The sequence below is a fragment of the Scyliorhinus canicula genome, chromosome 16, assembly GCF_902713615.1.
Source record: "Scyliorhinus canicula chromosome 16, sScyCan1.1, whole genome shotgun sequence".
Lineage (NCBI taxonomy): Eukaryota > Metazoa > Chordata > Chondrichthyes > Carcharhiniformes > Scyliorhinidae > Scyliorhinus > Scyliorhinus canicula.
Genome location: NC_052161.1, coordinates 55,328,020 through 55,345,257, shown reverse-complemented (window position 1 = coordinate 55,345,257; position 17,238 = coordinate 55,328,020). Strand labels below are relative to the sequence as shown.

The window sequence follows — 17,238 nt, the reverse complement described above, 5'->3', positions numbered from 1 at the left end:
GTGTTTTACTAAAGTAGATGCAGCCTTAAATTGAGTTGGCTTTTATCTGTTATTGGAGAAAAGCACGATTGAGGCATTCTGGAGGAGGACCTTTGCCACTGCTTCACTTGGGTGTCCATTTGGGCCTTACACCACATTGACTCTTCACATCGACACTTTGGGAATGTAATGTTGACTAGAGCATGAGCATCTTTGCTAATGCTGGTATATTGTTCCAGGACCTTCAATCTATCACCTCCGTTGCTATATTTATCAAGCAAGAGCCATAGTTGCTATGGACAAAGACAGCTTTTCAGGTATGTAATCATCAGGTGAGGTCTATTTAATTGATGATTTAGAAATATTGTCTATTTAATCACTGATTTAGAAATATTGTCAGTGTTTTAACTCGCTGGCTGTGTAAAGTCTGTATTTTGCCCATGAAGAACAATTTCTGATTGAATCAAACAACATGTTCCTTTGTTTTTAAAGGCAGAATACAGACCATATTCAACCACCCCAGACTTACAAAAACAAAACATAAGGTCTACTATTAGATATGATTCTGTGATTTGGACAGCACTTACTGAACAACCCTGCGTGTGCACATAGAATCATATAGCACAGAAAAGGCCCTTCTGTGTCAGAAAATGGCCAATCTGCATTGGTCAAAAACAACCACCTAACTGTTCTAACCCCATTTCCCAGCACTTGGCCCACAGCCTTGTATGCTTTTGTAATAGCTACATTAACAACCAGTTTAAGATCCAAAGAGAAAATGCTGGAAAATCTCAGCAGGTCTGGCAGCATCTGTAGGGAGAGAAAAGAGCTAACTCTTGAAGTCCAGATGACCCTTTGTCAAAGCCATTTTAAGATAATCAGTTGAGCATATGATGTGACTTACTCACAATTGCTAGAAGTGACATATATTCATACGTAGGGGCCAGTTCTCTGAAAACAAAAGGAATTTGTTCAATCCTTGCACTTTTTCTGAATTGCTCGGGAGTTTGGGGAGCCTATAGTTCCCATTGGTTTCTCCATGGCAATTTCCCATTGGTTTCTCCATGGCAATGCGTCGGCCAGTCAGAATCGATTTGTCAACCAATCAGTCCCTTTTTTCTCCTGTAGTGTAAATTGTTTGAAATGTGGCATTGTTGCATGCTGACATGGCTCCCTTTTCCAGGAATTTTCAGGTTCTGTATTATCAAATGGCTATTTGGATATGGCGAGATGTCTGTATAAGATTGTAGGGTAAACCTGGGTTTACAGAGAGCGGGAGACATGGAGACTGACTATTTGATATGGTCTCTGCCTCCTACGACATGACGCTAGGATTTCTCCGATAACTTGCTGGTAGGGGCAGCCCATCGTACGGGTGCTGTTGATCATGGGAATCCCGCCTTAATCACTTCTGCCGGCTATTGTGTGGCAATAGTCAGAGTTGCTACGCACGCTTATTATATCGGATGACCTTCAGAATTTCCAGTGTTTTACTTCAAAATCCAAAGGGGTTGGCAGTAGAAGAGTTAAATACCTTGAACTCTGCAGTCAGCTATTGAAGGCTGACCTGCACCTGACCTGTCGAATCACTTCTGAAACTGGGCTGAGAGCTTGTACAGGAAGTAGTCATGTTCACCAAGTAGCTGCTGTTCAGATAAAGGTGATTGAGAGCTGTAGATAATGCCAGAGCCCAAAGATGTCTGTTCTCCAACGAGGGGAATCAACCATAAATATAAACGGGTAGAAATTCCAGACTGGCCTGTTGGCAGTGTTAAGTGGGCTGCGGCCTACGAAACACTGTAACAAATTATTGTTGAGGAATGAGTTTTGTGGCAAAGAAAGGGCAATCACTAATTTAGCAAACGACCAATGAGGTTTACTGGACAATAAAGACAAATACTTTACATTAGCCGGGTCATGACATGATACACCAGTTCAATGTGTCTCGGTAAACTTTGCTGTGATCCCTTGAATTCCGCGGTCTCCCCCTCTTGGTACCCTGAACCTGGTTTCTTCACTCATGACTTTTGTTGGGATTTTAACTTGAAGATTTAACTTTTTTAAAAACTTTTAAAAAAAGATTTCAACTCTTCATTCCCCAGTCTACTTAAACTATTGTCGCTGCATTGCTGCACGCTCTCTCTTTTTCTCTCTCTCTCCTCTCTCTCCTCTTTCTCATTCACCCCTTCTTTTCCTTTCCCTTCTTTCTTTCTGGCAAGTGCCCAATTTTTGTACCTTTTTTGTTTTGCAGGGAGCTTCTGCACCTAAGTAACTACAAACTTAAATATTTCCAATTCTTCACCAATGGGATGGGTGCCTCTGACATCTGAACAACAAGCTAACTTTACTTGCAGGTCCAGCCCTCGAGTCACCCTTGCCAGTCAGCAATTCATTTTTGGCTTCTGTGTACTGCTGATGCCAGACTCACTGGAGCCCAAATGTGCAAATATGTCCCAGCTATAACTCCATGCATTTTGTTAAAGCTGCAATACAGTATTTTGGATTGCCCACCATAGATGTTGGAGGGGCGGAGAATCCGCCCCAGGTACCTTGGAACTCTGCACATTAGAGAGAGGCGTACTGCCTTGCTCTAATATGCAGATTTGCGAAAAACTCATCCCGCCCATTATGGATGGGATTCTCCTTGAAATGTCTCCTTGCAAGCTGGGTGGTCCCCAGGAGCGGAGTCGCCTGGCTTTCACCGGCCATGCTGCACTGCAGCGAGATGCTTTTCCGGCGCAGTGTGGCTGGAAGATCACGCCCTATATTTTGGAGGCCAACAGCTGCCAACCATCTTTTGTTATGAATTAGTTTAGGATGTTTTTGAGGGAAGGCAGTACTGAGGAGAAATAGAACATAGAACATAGAACATAGAACAGTACAGCACAGAACAGGCCCTTCGGCCCTCAATGTTGTGCCGAGCCATGATCACCCTACTCAAACCCACGTATCCACCCTATACCCGTAACCCAACAACCCCCCCCTTAACCTTACTTTTATTAGGAAACTACGGGCAATTTAGCATGGCCAATCCACCTAACCCGCACATCTTTGGACTGTGGGAGGAAACCGGAGCACCCGGAGGAAACCCACGCAACCGGAGCACCCGGAGGAAACTATGCAAATCAGTAACCATTGCAAATTTTCCCTAATCATCTTTTCCCCTCTGGCCTGTCTAACTTTCTCCTCACCTGTTCGGAAGGTGTTGACTCATGATACTTATCAACTGTTTCACCAGATGGTCAGCATTTGTGGGCACTGTCTGCTTTTGTGCTGGCAGGTGACCAATAAAAGCTCCAATTGCACATCCGGCCTGGCTCCTATTGACTGTGACTGCTCCCAAGATTGAATATCACTGTGGGTGGGAATTCTTTTAGAATTCTGGTCTGTGGTGGATGAGGGGATCCTTTTATTATAATGACTCTGCAAAACTACTTCAAGAACATCCTTTCGATTAACCTCCAGTGGCAGGTGTATGTAAACCGGCACCTCATGACACATCATAGATTTTATTCTTGGTACTGTTTGTCAGTTTTTGGATTTTCTAAATTTTTCCTGTGTGCTGGTTAGTGGTGTCTGGCTTTGGGTGACCATTCCTTGTGCAAGCTTAACGGTGAATTGTCTGCAAGCCATTTAGCCATTGATGTGAGGATGATATCTCAGCCAAGCATGACCCTATCCTCACTCCCAAGTTCTGCACAAAGCGACTTTGTAACACAAGCCACTGGCTTGAGCAATGAGCACAGAGAACCTTGTTTCTCTTGGTTTCCCCTTGCCTGTGTGCTTCCTCCACCAGAGTTGCTGAGACCAATTATTTTGCAGCAACTACCATCAGCAGCCGTCCAGTGAGAAGGTGCAGAGAAGGAAGGGGTGTGGCATTGTGTAAATCAGTAATAAGATTAAGAAGTCCTTTATAAATTAAGATGGTTGTAAATCATTCAAGAATGCTCTTGTTTAGAAATCTGAACTACAGCTGTGTAGCTGTTCATTTTACTTTTTGTTGTTCTATTGCACAAGTTCCATCTGCATATTTTGCTTTTAATGGAATCTGATTTTTCACTCTGGTCTTTTTCGGAGTATCCGATTGACCTGAAATGTATGTTCTCTTTCGGGTCAAAATTGTTAACTTTATCTTTGCAGATCCATACGCTCATATTTCATTTCTTCATCAAAGCAAGACGACCGAAGTTATCAAATCCACTTTGAACCCAACGTGGGACCAGACCCTCATCTTCAATGATATTGACATTTACGGCAGTCCTGAAACCCTCATTAAAAATCCGCCAAACGTGATGATTGAAATATTTGACGAGGACCAAGTTGTACGTCTTTCTTTTGTTTTTGGCTTGACCATGTTGTGCTTTTGTCTGTGTTGAGGGTAAAGTTGAAGGAAAATTTGAAGATCTTTAAATAAAATTTAACATGATGTTGTTTTTTTTCCGACGCAGGGTAAAGATGAATTTTTAGGCAGATGTGCCTGCCCTCCGATGGTGAAGCTAAATCCAGAAACGGATATGACCCCCAAACTCCTCTGGTACCCAATAAAGAATGGAACAAAGAAAGCTGGGGAGCTCCTTGTAGCTGCTGAGCTAATACTGAAAGATAAAGTAAATACATTGGAGTAACGTTTATACTTTGCCAGTACAATAACAAATGTCATTATCCCTTATCTGCAATTTCCTATCTGAGTTTCGGCTGGCTTAGTGTTTATACTATTTTCTCTGCCGGATCATTATTGAGGAGCTTGGGGAAATTTTGCCTACTCCCTCCTATCTGCACAAATGACCCAGATGTAAAGGGAAATTCTACCTGGTTACTCTAAAACCTGTTGGCCCACTCAGGAGCACTGTAATCCCTTCCAACCAAGATGGCACCTCTTTGACTGGTTTTGGCCTTTGGCTGCTGTTTGCTCCTTGCCTCCCCCATAGCTCTTCAGACTCTACTTTCTGTTTGATTTTCTAGGCCGTCACACAAGAGAATTATTTGTTTCTTTAAAGTGATCTTGCTGTTTTGTGACTGCAAAATGTTGTTTAAACACTTCATCTTGTTTGCTCTTGTAGTACTTTTCTACTCTTAATTTTTTTTTTCTCCTTCTCGTTCCAACAGCCTGATGGATCTAATTTACCAATTCTTCCTCCAGTCCGGTCAGGCGCACTGTACATGGTGCCACATGGCATTCGACCAATCGTGCAGCTTACTGCAGTCGAGGTGAGTCTAATTTCATTAATTTTATTCCGCATTTGTTTGGGTTACAAGAGGCACAAATCATGACTAATTTTACTATATTGCATCTTTTAATATTCTACATCAGGATCCACTGGAGACAAAAACAAAATCACAATGTTACCTTGAACTTAACTCACTTAGTACTGGAGCAGTTTGCCACATGCAAACTTACTTATTTTGCTATTCAATAGATGTTTGGATTTCTAGATATGCTAAGGCCCAGGTTTTGATATCTCTGGTGAAAGAGCAGCTTTTGCCGTTTTACCTCCTTTATAGTTGCCCAAATGTTTCCACTTTCACCAGCACCTGTTTGAATTCCATGTCTTCCAAAAGGAATCAGTGGTGTCTAAGCCGGGCAAGCTGTTCAACAAATCAAGTTAAAGAACCTTTGCTGACACTCTGAAGACAGTAATGCAGGAGGTGCTAAAGTATAAATGACATTTATATAATTGCATGAGAAGTGCAATAGTGATCGGGTATTTCACGTGAGATTGAGAGAATTAAGAGTCAGACAGAAAAAGCTACTTCTGCAACTTTGATTTTCTTTTGAAGAATGAGTCTCCCCACTTGTCAAATTAGTTTTCTCGGGGTCAGAACAACTGTTCAGTAATCGTCACTTGCACCTGCATTCGAAAACCCAGATCGTCCTGCTTTGAGAACAGTTGAAAACGTTGGTCCACAATTAAAAGTGAGAATGGTGGAAAATTAGCCCAAATTCACACCCATGATACTCCCCCCTTTATCAAGGGCAATGACTGCAACAGCACAATCTGGGGTGGAGCAGCTATCACTGTCTGTAACTTCTCAGTTTCTGTGTTTAACTACGGCTGTGTGGACTCCCGAAGTTGCTCTCGGTAGTGTTGAAACCTTCACCTCACAAATGTTTCAAAGTCTGGGCCAACCCGTTATGTTGCTTTATATTTTAGAAGCTATTGGTTGAAATAACTACCTGTGCCGTTTGCTTCAAACTAAAGGAAGTGAAGGAGTTTGCTAATCCAAGTGTCATTCAGGTTATTTAACTGGAATATCATATCATTACAGATCCTAACATGGGGGTTGCGGAACATGAAGACCTACCAATTGGCTGCTGTTGCCTCCCCAAGTCTCATTGTGGAATGTGGCGGCGAGCGTTTGGAATCAGCAGTGATCAAGAGTCTTAAGAAATGTCCAAACTTCCCCGCTTCTGTTCTCTTTATGAAAGTGGTATGTATTTGGACACTGAATCACCATGCAATAAATCCCTTCGCAATATTGAATTGGTGGAATTCAACCACTTTCTTACTGCATGCAATGCAACGGATCAATTTAAATTCTGTTACTCCAGACTTGCGAAATATTTAATTGGCACCTTACTCCATTGTCCTCTATACATGATTGCACCACTTCACCTGTATCATTCAAGAGTTAGCACCATCTCTCTGGATGATTTAGACAAGTGATGGACCGTAAGCTAGTGAATGGGTTGCAGCACAGGCCCTTCATCTCAGTGGGCTGCAAGACCGAATTTTTTTTCATCTATTTTATTCCCAACATATCCAAAAAATATAAATAATCTGGGGAACATTCTCCCCCAACACTCAATTTGACTGTCTGTACAAGTTTCTTTTCCCCTTTTTCAGCTCCGGCATTTCCGATACCCCAAAAATCGCCACCATAGGGTCCGGCCCGGCCTCTACCCCCCACAATCTTTGCTAGCGTCTCAAACACTTCCGCCAAGTATTTCTCACGCCCTCAAAACATATGTGCGTGGTTAGCTAGTCCTCGCCTCACTTTTCACACTAGTCTGCCTCTCCTGGAAGAACCCACTCCTTCTCGCCTGAGTCGTGTACCCTGTGTACCACCTTAAACCGTATCAAACTCATCCTCGCACACGAGGAGGTCGCATTCACCCTACGCAGTGCCTCACTCCACACTCCTTAACCTATCTTTCTCTCTACCTCCCATTTCTCGTTGACCCTCGCTACATCTTCCATGCAAATCCCTCGCCTTCACCAGCCCACCTCTCTCCACCGGCTGTACATATCATCCGTCTCCCCCGTTTGAACCCGTGGTTCTCACACAATGGTGTTAAGACCGACAGCCGCTCCATCCTAGTGACTCCACAGCTGGTTCCACACCCTAATCGTGGACTGAACAACCGGATTCCCGGTATATCTCCTCGGTGCTAGCGGCAGCGCTGCTTCACCATGGCCCTCAGGCTGGACCTCCGACACGACTCTTTCTCCATCCTAACCCCTTGCCTTCACACCACCGCCTCACTTTCGCCATATTCGCTGGCCAATAGAAGTGCATTGGATTTGGTAACACCAAACCCCTCTCTGCCTCTGTAGAAGGGCCCTCTTCACCCTTTGCACCTTCCCCGCCCATATAAACTCCAAAATTATTGCATCCAGCTTCTCGAAAAAGGCCTTCGTAATAAGGATCGGGAGTGTCTGCAATACAAATAAGAACCTTGGCAGGGCATTCATTTTTACCACTTTGACCCACCCTGCCTGCGTCAGGTGTAGCCAATCCCACCTCCTCCTAAAGTCCTCCTTTATCTCCTCTACCAACTTTGTTAAATTCCACTTGTGCAAAGTTGCCCACTCCCCCATCACCTGGATCCCCAGATGCCTAAACCTATCCCTAAATGGCAACACTCCTAAGTTAGCTCCCCGACCTGCCTCGTTCACCGGAACACCTTGCTTTTCTCCACATTCGCCTTATAACCCTAAAAAGCCCCAAACCTCTCTAATAAGTCCATAAATCTCCCCATAGTCTCCAGCGGGTCTGACACATCCAATAGCAGGTCGTCCACATACAACGGCATCCAGTGCTCCCTACTCCCCCCTCCTCTGCCACGCTGCTGACCCCCTAAGGGCCATTGCCAAGGGCTCTATTGCTAGCGCAAACAACAGCAGCGATAGCAGACACCGCTGCTTCGTTCCCCTATGCAACCTGAAATTGCACGTGCTCACCTCGTTGTCTGTACACTTGCCACTGGAGCCACGTGCAACAGACGCACCCATGCCACAAACTTCGGCCCGAACCCAAACCTTCCCAGAACCTTGAACAGGTACCTCCACTCCACCTGGTTAAAAAGCCTTCTTTGTGTCCATAGACACAACTACCTCTGGTACCTGCCCTCAACGGAATCATGATCACATTCAATAACCACCTAATATTAGTAGGGAGTTGCCCACCCTTCACAAAGCCCGTTTGATCCTCTGTAACCACCCCGGAGCGCATCCTTCCATCCTCCCCGCCACTAACTTAGCCAACACTTTCATGTCTGTATTCAACAGCAATATGGGCCTGTATGACCCACACTCTAGCAGGTCCTTCCTTCCCTTATTTGGTATTAGCATAATCGTCACCTGTGTTATTATCTCTGGCAGCTCCCCTTTCTCCAGCGCCTCATTAAACACCCCAGTAAATGTGGTGCCAACTCTGCCGCAAACACTTTATAAAACTCCGCCGACTAACTGTTCGGCCCTGGGGCCTTCCCCAACCATCCCCCTTGTGCTTTCTATCACCTCTCTCAAACCCTAATGGCTCCTCTAGTGCTTGCCACCTCTCCTCATCCAGCCATGGGAACCCCAATCCATCCAAAAACTGCCCCATTTCCCCTTCCTCGCACCCTGGGTTGGCCCTATTCAATTTCTCATAGTACTTCCTAAACACCTCGTCTATCTTCCCCGACACTACCTGTGGCCGCCGATACCTCTCCATCTTGGTTCAGTCCTTAATCACCGACCGAGCCTTATCGCAGAACCCCTGTCCATTAACAGCCCGAGTCTAACCTCCAACCCGGCCTCTACTAATTAAGTAATTGTCCCGAATTAAGTTGAACCTCCAGTCAGTGTGGCGCGTGGTCTGAAATTCACCTCTAGGGGTTGCCATAGGGAATCTTCAGTGTGATTCCCACATACTCTACCCCTACCAACAGATCTAGCTCACCACAAAAAGAACAATTCTGGACTGTGCATTGTACAAATTCGAGAAGGAGTATTCTCTCTTCCCTGTGTTCTTGAATCTCCACGGGTCCACCATACCCATCCTTTCCATAAACCCTCCCAGGTCCTTTGCCATCTGCAGCCTTCCCATTGACCTGGGGCTCGACCTGTCCACCCTTGGTTCCAGCTCACAATTGAAGTCCCCTTCCATAATGAATTGATATGTGGGCAAGTCTGGGATCGCTCCAAACAACCCCCTCACAAACACCACATTGTCCCAATTCGGTGCATGAAAGAGATCTACCATGCGGATTTAGTGAGGATCTTGCAACACTAAAACTCAGTAGAAATTTGAGTTAAAACTTCTCGGGTGGAAATAAGGATCGTTTATTGCCTCTATTTGATTACAATTGAGAGTCACTTAAATCTTATTCTCTAATAAGTCCGGCTAGCAAAAAGGACTTAGAGAAGCAACTTGTGCACAATTTAACTTTTTTACAATAATACAGAAATGGTTTTGTGCTTGCGGCAAAGCAGCTTGCATTTACTTCAAGAGTAAGAGTGGAAAAGTGAAAGTATGAAAAATAGAGACAGCGAATAGTTTAGATCAATGTATAATGATTCTGGAATAAAGATGGCTGTACGGACCCTCACGGTTATACGAAAACATATCAGTCTTTAGCCATCTATCTACACCTCTCAGCCATCCTAATTGGTTTGGGTCAGAATCAAATGAGTTTAATTTGACGGTTAGCTGTCAATCTTCAATGTGCAACATTAGTTTTAAATGTTTGATGTTTGAATACTTGTGCTTGTTATGGAATGCGATTCTGTGCCATTATCAAACTGGACTTCTGACTTCGTTATTATCCACGTTGTGGACTTGATGTTCCTATGGTATTGCTGTGTCCTTGATCTGATAAATGATACAGCACAAGTATAGTGTCAAACTGTCTTTGAAATTATATTTGTTAGAACAATGGCTTTCTCATCTTTGCCCAGTAAAAGTGTTGTTTTAATCTCTACTGCTTATGCGTGTGTCAGGCTTTTTGTGTCTCTGTTGAATTATGTGTTTTAATCATGACCTGAGGCTGAAATCCTTAATTTAAAATGGGTATTTAAAACTGGGGCTTAATATTTACACTAAATAGCTATATTTTACCTAACAAGTGTATTAGAAAATAGTTGGTTTCTACGGTGCATAGACATTCACAAGCACCACCGGCATCCCCTCCAGCACCTCGCTCACCATCACATATCTCCCACCCCAATCCCGTATTTCCATGGCACTTACTAACCCCACCTTCTTACTCAACAGAATGGCCACCCCTTGTGACTTTGAGTCAAATCCTGAGTGAAACATCTGACCCACCCATCACTTTCTCAACCTAACCTGATCCCTCACCCAGAGGTGTGTCTCCTGCAGGAAGACCACCCCGCCTTCGAGCTCCTCAGGTGCGCAAATATCCAAGATCTCTTTACCGACCTGTTCAGCCCCCACACATTCCATGTTATTAATAATCGCTTATTGTCACAAGTAGGCTTCAATGTTACGAACCTTACTGGAGGCTTGTGCCTCCATTCCACTCTACTGTCTGCCATCTTCCCCGACTGATTCTATCCCCTTTAACTTCGCCTTAACCGGGCCCGTCCAAGATGGCCCCCTTCTTCATCCTTGACCACACTTCTCTTCCAACACTGCCATGTCACAACCCCCACCCCCTCTTGGCCAACCCTCGCGGCCATCTCTCCCACCTCACTTCCGTTCACCAGCATTACCTGCCAGCATGGCTGCTCTTGCCTGAAGGCGCCTCCTATCTACCCCTCCCCTCACCCTTCCCTCCTTGATCTGTGTAAATGGCTCACTATGGACCTCCACCCTCCCCCACCAAAACAAATACACATCCAAAGCCACAGGTCACCTTCTCCAAAAAATGAACACTACCACAGGCGGCAAGAAGGGAGGGGGCAGTTGCCCCCTTGCAAATGTAATGCTCCTTTAAAAAAAAAAATCACCACAATGAACTTGCCCCATCCGAGAAGAAAGAAACTCTTTCCCCCACCCTTTGGCCCCCACACTACCACATCCTCCAAACTCCGTTGTGCCAATTCCTCCCTCAGTTCTCCCCAGTTTATGCTTTCTCATAAAGTCATTGGCCGCCTCTGAATTTTGAAATAATACTCCCAGCCTTCGAAAGTCACCCACAGTTTTGCCGGGTAGAACACCCCAAACCTGATATACCATCGATAGGGAGCCGCCTTGGCCCTGTTGAACTCTGCACAGCTTTTCACCAGCTCCGCTCCAATGTCCTGATATATTTGGACTTTATTCCCCTGCCGTTCGCAGTTGTGCTTCTCCCTGGCCATGGCAGGATCTTCTCTTTCTCCACAAACATGTGGAGCTTCACAATCACCACCCACGGTGGCTCCCCCGCTCTTGGCTTCTGCCTTAGAGACCTGTGTGCTCTATACACCTCTGGGGCCTTGTCCAGCACCCCCTCCACCACCAACCCTGCCAGTATCCTCGAGATGTATCTCGTGGCACTGGTGCCTTCCACACCTTCAGGTAGGCTGACGATACGCAGGTTCTGCCTTCTCGATCTGTTTTCCTGCCTCTACCTTTGCTCTTAATGACTTGCAAAGGTCCCCCAGGAGCCCCACCTCCGTCTCCAATGCCAGCACCCAATCACTCAGACATCACTCTCTCCATCTCCCGGACCTGCGACCCCTGTGCCTCCACCTTCGATGGCCTTTGATCGGTCTTCCTGCATCTCCTTCCTTTGTTGACGGAACTCTTTAATAAACACGATCAGTTGCTCCATCTGGGGTTTTCCAACATATGACGACCCTTTCCCTTTGCCAAGGGGCAGCACGATAGCACAGTAGTTGGCACTGTTGCTTCACAGTTCCAGGTTCCCAGGTTTGATTCCCGGCTTGGGTCACTGTGGAGTTTGCACGTTCTCCCCTTGTCTGCGTGGGTTTCCTCCGGGTGCTCCGGTTTCCTCCCACGGTCCAAAGATGTGCAGGTTAGTTGGATTGGCCATGCTAAATTTCCCTTAGTGTCCAAAACGGTTTGGTGGGGTTACTGGGTTAAGGGGCTGGGTTGGAGGTGTGGGCTTGGGTCGCGTGCCCTTTCCAAGGGCTGCTGCAGACTCGATGAGCCGAATGGCCTCCTTCTGCACTGTAAATTCCATGGACTATCTTTCCAATTGTTGCTGCGCCACAAGTCTCTCCTCCAATTCCTTGGTCAGGTTTTTAACCTTCTGCTGGGCCTGATAACTAGCAGACATGCCACTCCCGGGGGAGCTTCTCCACACCTTAGCTACACGTTCCCGTCAAAATTCTCCTGTTTTCAGGGAAAAAGAGCTCTGATTCACAGCTTCAAGCTGGAGCTGCCTTGTGTGTGACCACTCACTCCACGTCCGCCACCAGAAGTCATGCAAGACTGAAATTGGGTTGTTCACTAACCATGACCCTCCGATTAAAGATTGAATGCATTTAGTTCATGCGGAATATTAATAATAATCTTTATTGTCACAAATAGGCTTACATTAACACTGCAATGAAGTTACTGTGAAAAGCCCCGGTCGCCACACTCTGGAACCTGTTCGGGTACAGGGAAACGTGTTCTAGAAAGTGCGTTCATTCACATAAATAGAACTGTCATCAACCTCAAATAGTCAACACCAAATAAATACCTACACTTTTATTTGATACAGAGGGAGTACACTGCTCTCCATGTTGTGTGCAATTAGCGTGTACCTCACTTTACATGCCCTTGCTTTACCTGTGAATCACTTCAAACTAAGCTGATGGAAACCAGTGGGATCTGGCAACCCTGCGCATGAGCAACGCTCAACAAAATATCTTGTTGGCAGCACTCTGAAGCCTGATGGCTGCAAGTTGCCCACCATTGATTTAGGCCTCTCCACAGCCTATCCAGTTTATATGCAGAACTGGCCCAAGCCAATAATGCTTCAAGCTCTTATTTCCATTGCCATTTTATTTTAAATAAAATGACATCCCGTGGAACTTGCACGGTTTAAAATGATAATTTGTGCCAACATTAATATTCTAAAGCATTTAACCAAACTGTTGCTGTGGAAGCACTTTTTGACCTCCTTCAAGTTATACTTTTGTGTTTGTACTTGGGGTTACTAGACATTGTAAGAATGTCTGTCTCATTAGCCACATGTTCTGTATCCGACTCAATAATGCCCTTCTTAGAAGGCAGCTTAGACCCATTGAGGTGGTGTTGCTACTTTTGGCCATTATAGCAGGCACATTTACGTGGGTGCAAACTTATTTTCAATAAAATTATTGAGGAATTTCACACTCGTGACCAAGGCTTAAACTAAAACCATGTCGTCTGACTCATCTTGATCAGCGGACATAGTTACTTAAAAAATCTAATTGCTTAGAAATGTTCAAGAAAGTGTTTAAAATCTCAAATGAGTTGTTTGCTATAAAGTATAGTAAGATTGTTAAAGAAGTCAATGTATTGAATTATTAGCTTTTATTCTAGTGGCTGGGTTGAAGGTCTGATTTGGCAACTAGTCCATTAGTAAAGATGAGTTAGAATGTTATCTATGAGTCACAAATCTGAACTAATGTCCTGCAATTAGGATATCACTGAAGATTGAATTGCGTGGAGCAAGTTTTCCATCACAAATTTGCTTTTGTACATATTCCCATTTTTTGACCATTTCAAATACTAGAATGAATTTTGGCTATCATCGCCGAATAAAGATTTGTCTTAAGTGGATGGAGCTGAAAATAAACCTAAACTCTTGTCATTTCTGATCTTCGTTCTAGCTGCTTCCAAAAGAGGAAATGTACGCTCCTCCGATTGTCATAAAGGTAATTGACCACCGACCATTTGGACGTAAGCCCGTAGTTGGACAGTGCACAATTCATTCTCTGAAAGAATTTCGGATTGATCCATATGCTGAAAGAGAGACTGTTGGAATGCAGTCAAAAGGTATTTTCTGAATTTTCTGCTGATAGAAATTGCCATCTCAGAAATTGCAGCTTCGGTATAGAGAGGAAATGTGGTTTATTAGTCGCATCTTTCACAAGTTCCTAAGTGCTTAATTGTGGGTCACCTTTTGAAGTGCAATTGTTAGGTGACTACTATCAGCAATAGCAATTTTTTAATGTGTAATATAATTGAAGGAATGTATTCACTGTCTGAATATATTGCCATGGCATTACCTTGTACTCACTGAAAATGCTGATAATCTGATTTGTTTGTTATAAATTTCACAGTATCTCTACTTTCAAAAGCTCGTGATTGTGTCATTAATGTGGAAGACGATCAAAAGCCTCTCCTTGAATCACAGGTGATGTACTTTTTGTTTTGTTAGTGGCCTGAAAAATCCATCAAAGCTTTTTGATGTTTAAGTGAACTTCCTGAGATCATTAATTTTATATCCCCCACCCCCCCCAGCTAAAGAAGTAATTGAAATAATCTGTGGGGAAGTAACTTGCTCAGAATTAAAATCTATTTGCGAATTGATCAGATGATGCAATGATTGATGTAACGGTAGGATGCAGGCCATGATTTGTTTAAATTCAGTAATCCTACAGAATCCACACACTAATATCGTTCAGCCCAGACACTATGGAAAGCTTAAGGTAAATTGTGTCTCAATGACAAATTGGAGTAGGTGTGTAGAATACCAATTCTAGATTTTTTTAACTCAAACCTAAGTTGGGACTCTATTTAATGTAGTGGCCCGGATTCTATTTGTTTTCATAAGTGATGGATTGCATAACGTGTTTCTTCAATTTTGCAGATATTATGTTTGCTGTGTTGCTAGGCTCATTATGTGTACAATGTGTATAATTTATGGCTGATGAAAACCTTCTGAAAAGTATTGTAATATTGGATGAGTGACTGGCGTGGGTAAAAACATCATTTTTCAAACCCCCACAAGATCAAACATTCACAATGCATTCTAATTTTCAGTTTGTAGATAGTTTGTCCAAAGCAGTCGTCAAAATGACTACTTCATCAGCACTGCATGTATGTATGGAAAGTGAATGCAAAGAGATTACAATATTCAGGGTTTAGGTGGCTATACTGGATGGTTTTCTACCACTGTATGTTAAATGAAATTATGGGAATGTTACACATCTGCTGCATTTATTTGTCTTGTAATTAGCCATCTGTCAGTAACTAGCAATTTCTTGGAGAAATAATGGATTTCTTAAAATGGAGTGAAAATCAGCTCATTTTCTTGCAATCTTAACATTCATTCAGAGTCGGGATACATAGTAATCTGATATATCTTAAAAAGTATGTTGTGTCTGCAAATATATTTCGGTTTGTAAATAAATTGGCAGGTATTTGTTTGCTCTTTTGCCCTGCCAAAAAAAATTATCCTGCGTATGCTGATACTAAAAATATAACAGTATATATTTTAGAACGGCTTAAACTTTAACAGTCAGTAGCTCCAGGTGTCTTCATCTTTCTGGGCCAGCCATTTTGTTCTTTGCTCACATGAACTGACATCTGACCCTCCCTCGCCCTTGTTGGTAAATCAGTAAAGCTCTTTGGATGTCAGAAATTAAAATGCTTTTGAGTTCATGAAATCTTTTAAATGAAGTTTACATCTGATTCCACATCTTTCTGTCCCCTCCATTCTTTTTTTTGTTTGCTACATTGAATTTTTATATTTTAACGTTTTTCTCATTCTGCTCCCTTCTCCTAGAAGGCACTGGCAACCTGGGCTATAGATCTGGGGGAGGGGTTATTATAATCACAGACCCCAACTGTGGCTAGGATACTTGACAGAAACCCCAATGGTTTACATTGATTTTGTAAGACTGAGGAAAGGATACATTGCTGCGGGAGTGATTTCATGCACAATAAAGTTATGGTTATATTGAAACAAACTTCATTACTAACACAGTATTAAAATATCTTTAACATCAGACAAGAAAAAGCTTACAATTACCCTTAAATAATGCAACGCAGTGACACAATAACCCTAAACTGCTATCTTTACTTCCACGCAAAGAACAGAACCATCTCCGGTAACAATCTTTATAATTACAGTTAGCAGACTCGGGAATACTTGCTGTCTTTTGAGACTGTGTGGCCTGAACCCTGACAGAACAATGCAGAATCTCCTGGCTGTGTTTCTTCAGAAACTGCTTCTTGGTTGTCTTCCACCCACATACAAAGTCTGAACCTCAACACCTGACAGCTTCATACCCTGGCTCCTCCCATTAACTACATCATCTTACTAAACTGAACACAATGGGCATGATATAATGGAAATGAAAGAGTCTTGTGTCAAAATTTAAAAAAACATTCTCGCAGCAGTCATACACACAAACCAAGCGTTTAACCCTTGCACCAATTACATAGACAAATGTATCTGAAATTCTGACAGTCATCAAAGGATGGGCGGAACATTTTTACCCACACCAGTTGGATATTTAGTGTAGGAAGCCTTGACTTTAATTGTCAGCAGCCTGGTCTGTGAAAGATATCACAGCTAAGCCTGATTTCTGTCCCTGTCTGAGTAATGCAACACTGTTGAGCATAGAAACCAGGAAAGCGGTGAACCTACCTCTTTTTTGTTTACTTTTCCTAATCTGAAGATGCAATGGCCACTTGTACACATATTGCTGGGATTGAGGGTTAACTCCAAGCAGAACAGTTTCTGGCCTGCATGGCTCTAAGGTGGGGACTTGACTTCTGCATTATCAGCAACTTTTTAAAATACTAACAATTCTACTTTTCTCTTGGATATCTTGAACAGCACTGCAGATCAAGAGGAAAAGTAGAAACTATGCTTTAATTTTAGTTTTTTTTTTCTTTCATTTGCAATGCTGATCACCGTTACGTGAACTGCACATGGGTATTTTAAGGCATGTCCTAAAGGGGGAAAGGAAGGTGAGGAAAGTGGTGTAGACATTCCACAGCTTGGGGCCTGGACACCCGAAGACATGGCCAGCATTGGTGGAACATTTAAAATGAGGGGTGCACAAGAGACCAGAACTCGAGGCGTTCACATATCTCGGGTGGGTTTGGAGCTGGAGGAGACTACAGAAATATGGAAGTGTGGTGTCATGGAGGTATTTG

The 17,238-nt window shown here is 43.5% G+C and overlaps 1 protein-coding gene across 7 annotated transcripts in view; it reads left to right on the top strand.

Moving 5' to 3' along the window:
• The window catches only part of LOC119979244 (myoferlin-like), a 284,837-nt gene that overhangs the window by 145,937 nt on the left and 121,662 nt on the right, over positions 1 to 17,238 (top strand). For 4 of the 7 annotated variants that reach the window (XM_038821180.1, XM_038821178.1, XM_038821176.1 and 1 more), the window contains 8 exons: positions 219 to 296; positions 4,120 to 4,301; positions 4,428 to 4,586; positions 5,086 to 5,187; positions 6,247 to 6,408; positions 13,956 to 14,121; positions 14,409 to 14,482; positions 15,112 to 15,168. In XM_038821180.1, the coding sequence (XP_038677108.1) occupies positions 219 to 296; positions 4,120 to 4,301; positions 4,428 to 4,586; positions 5,086 to 5,187; positions 6,247 to 6,408; positions 13,956 to 14,121; positions 14,409 to 14,482; positions 15,112 to 15,168 (980 nt within the window). The remainder of the gene's footprint in view (positions 1 to 218; positions 297 to 4,119; positions 4,302 to 4,427; positions 4,587 to 5,085; positions 5,188 to 6,246; positions 6,409 to 13,955; positions 14,122 to 14,408; positions 14,483 to 15,111; positions 15,169 to 17,238) is intronic. The other 3 variants (XM_038821182.1, XM_038821181.1, XM_038821179.1) reach the window with 1 other exon arrangement.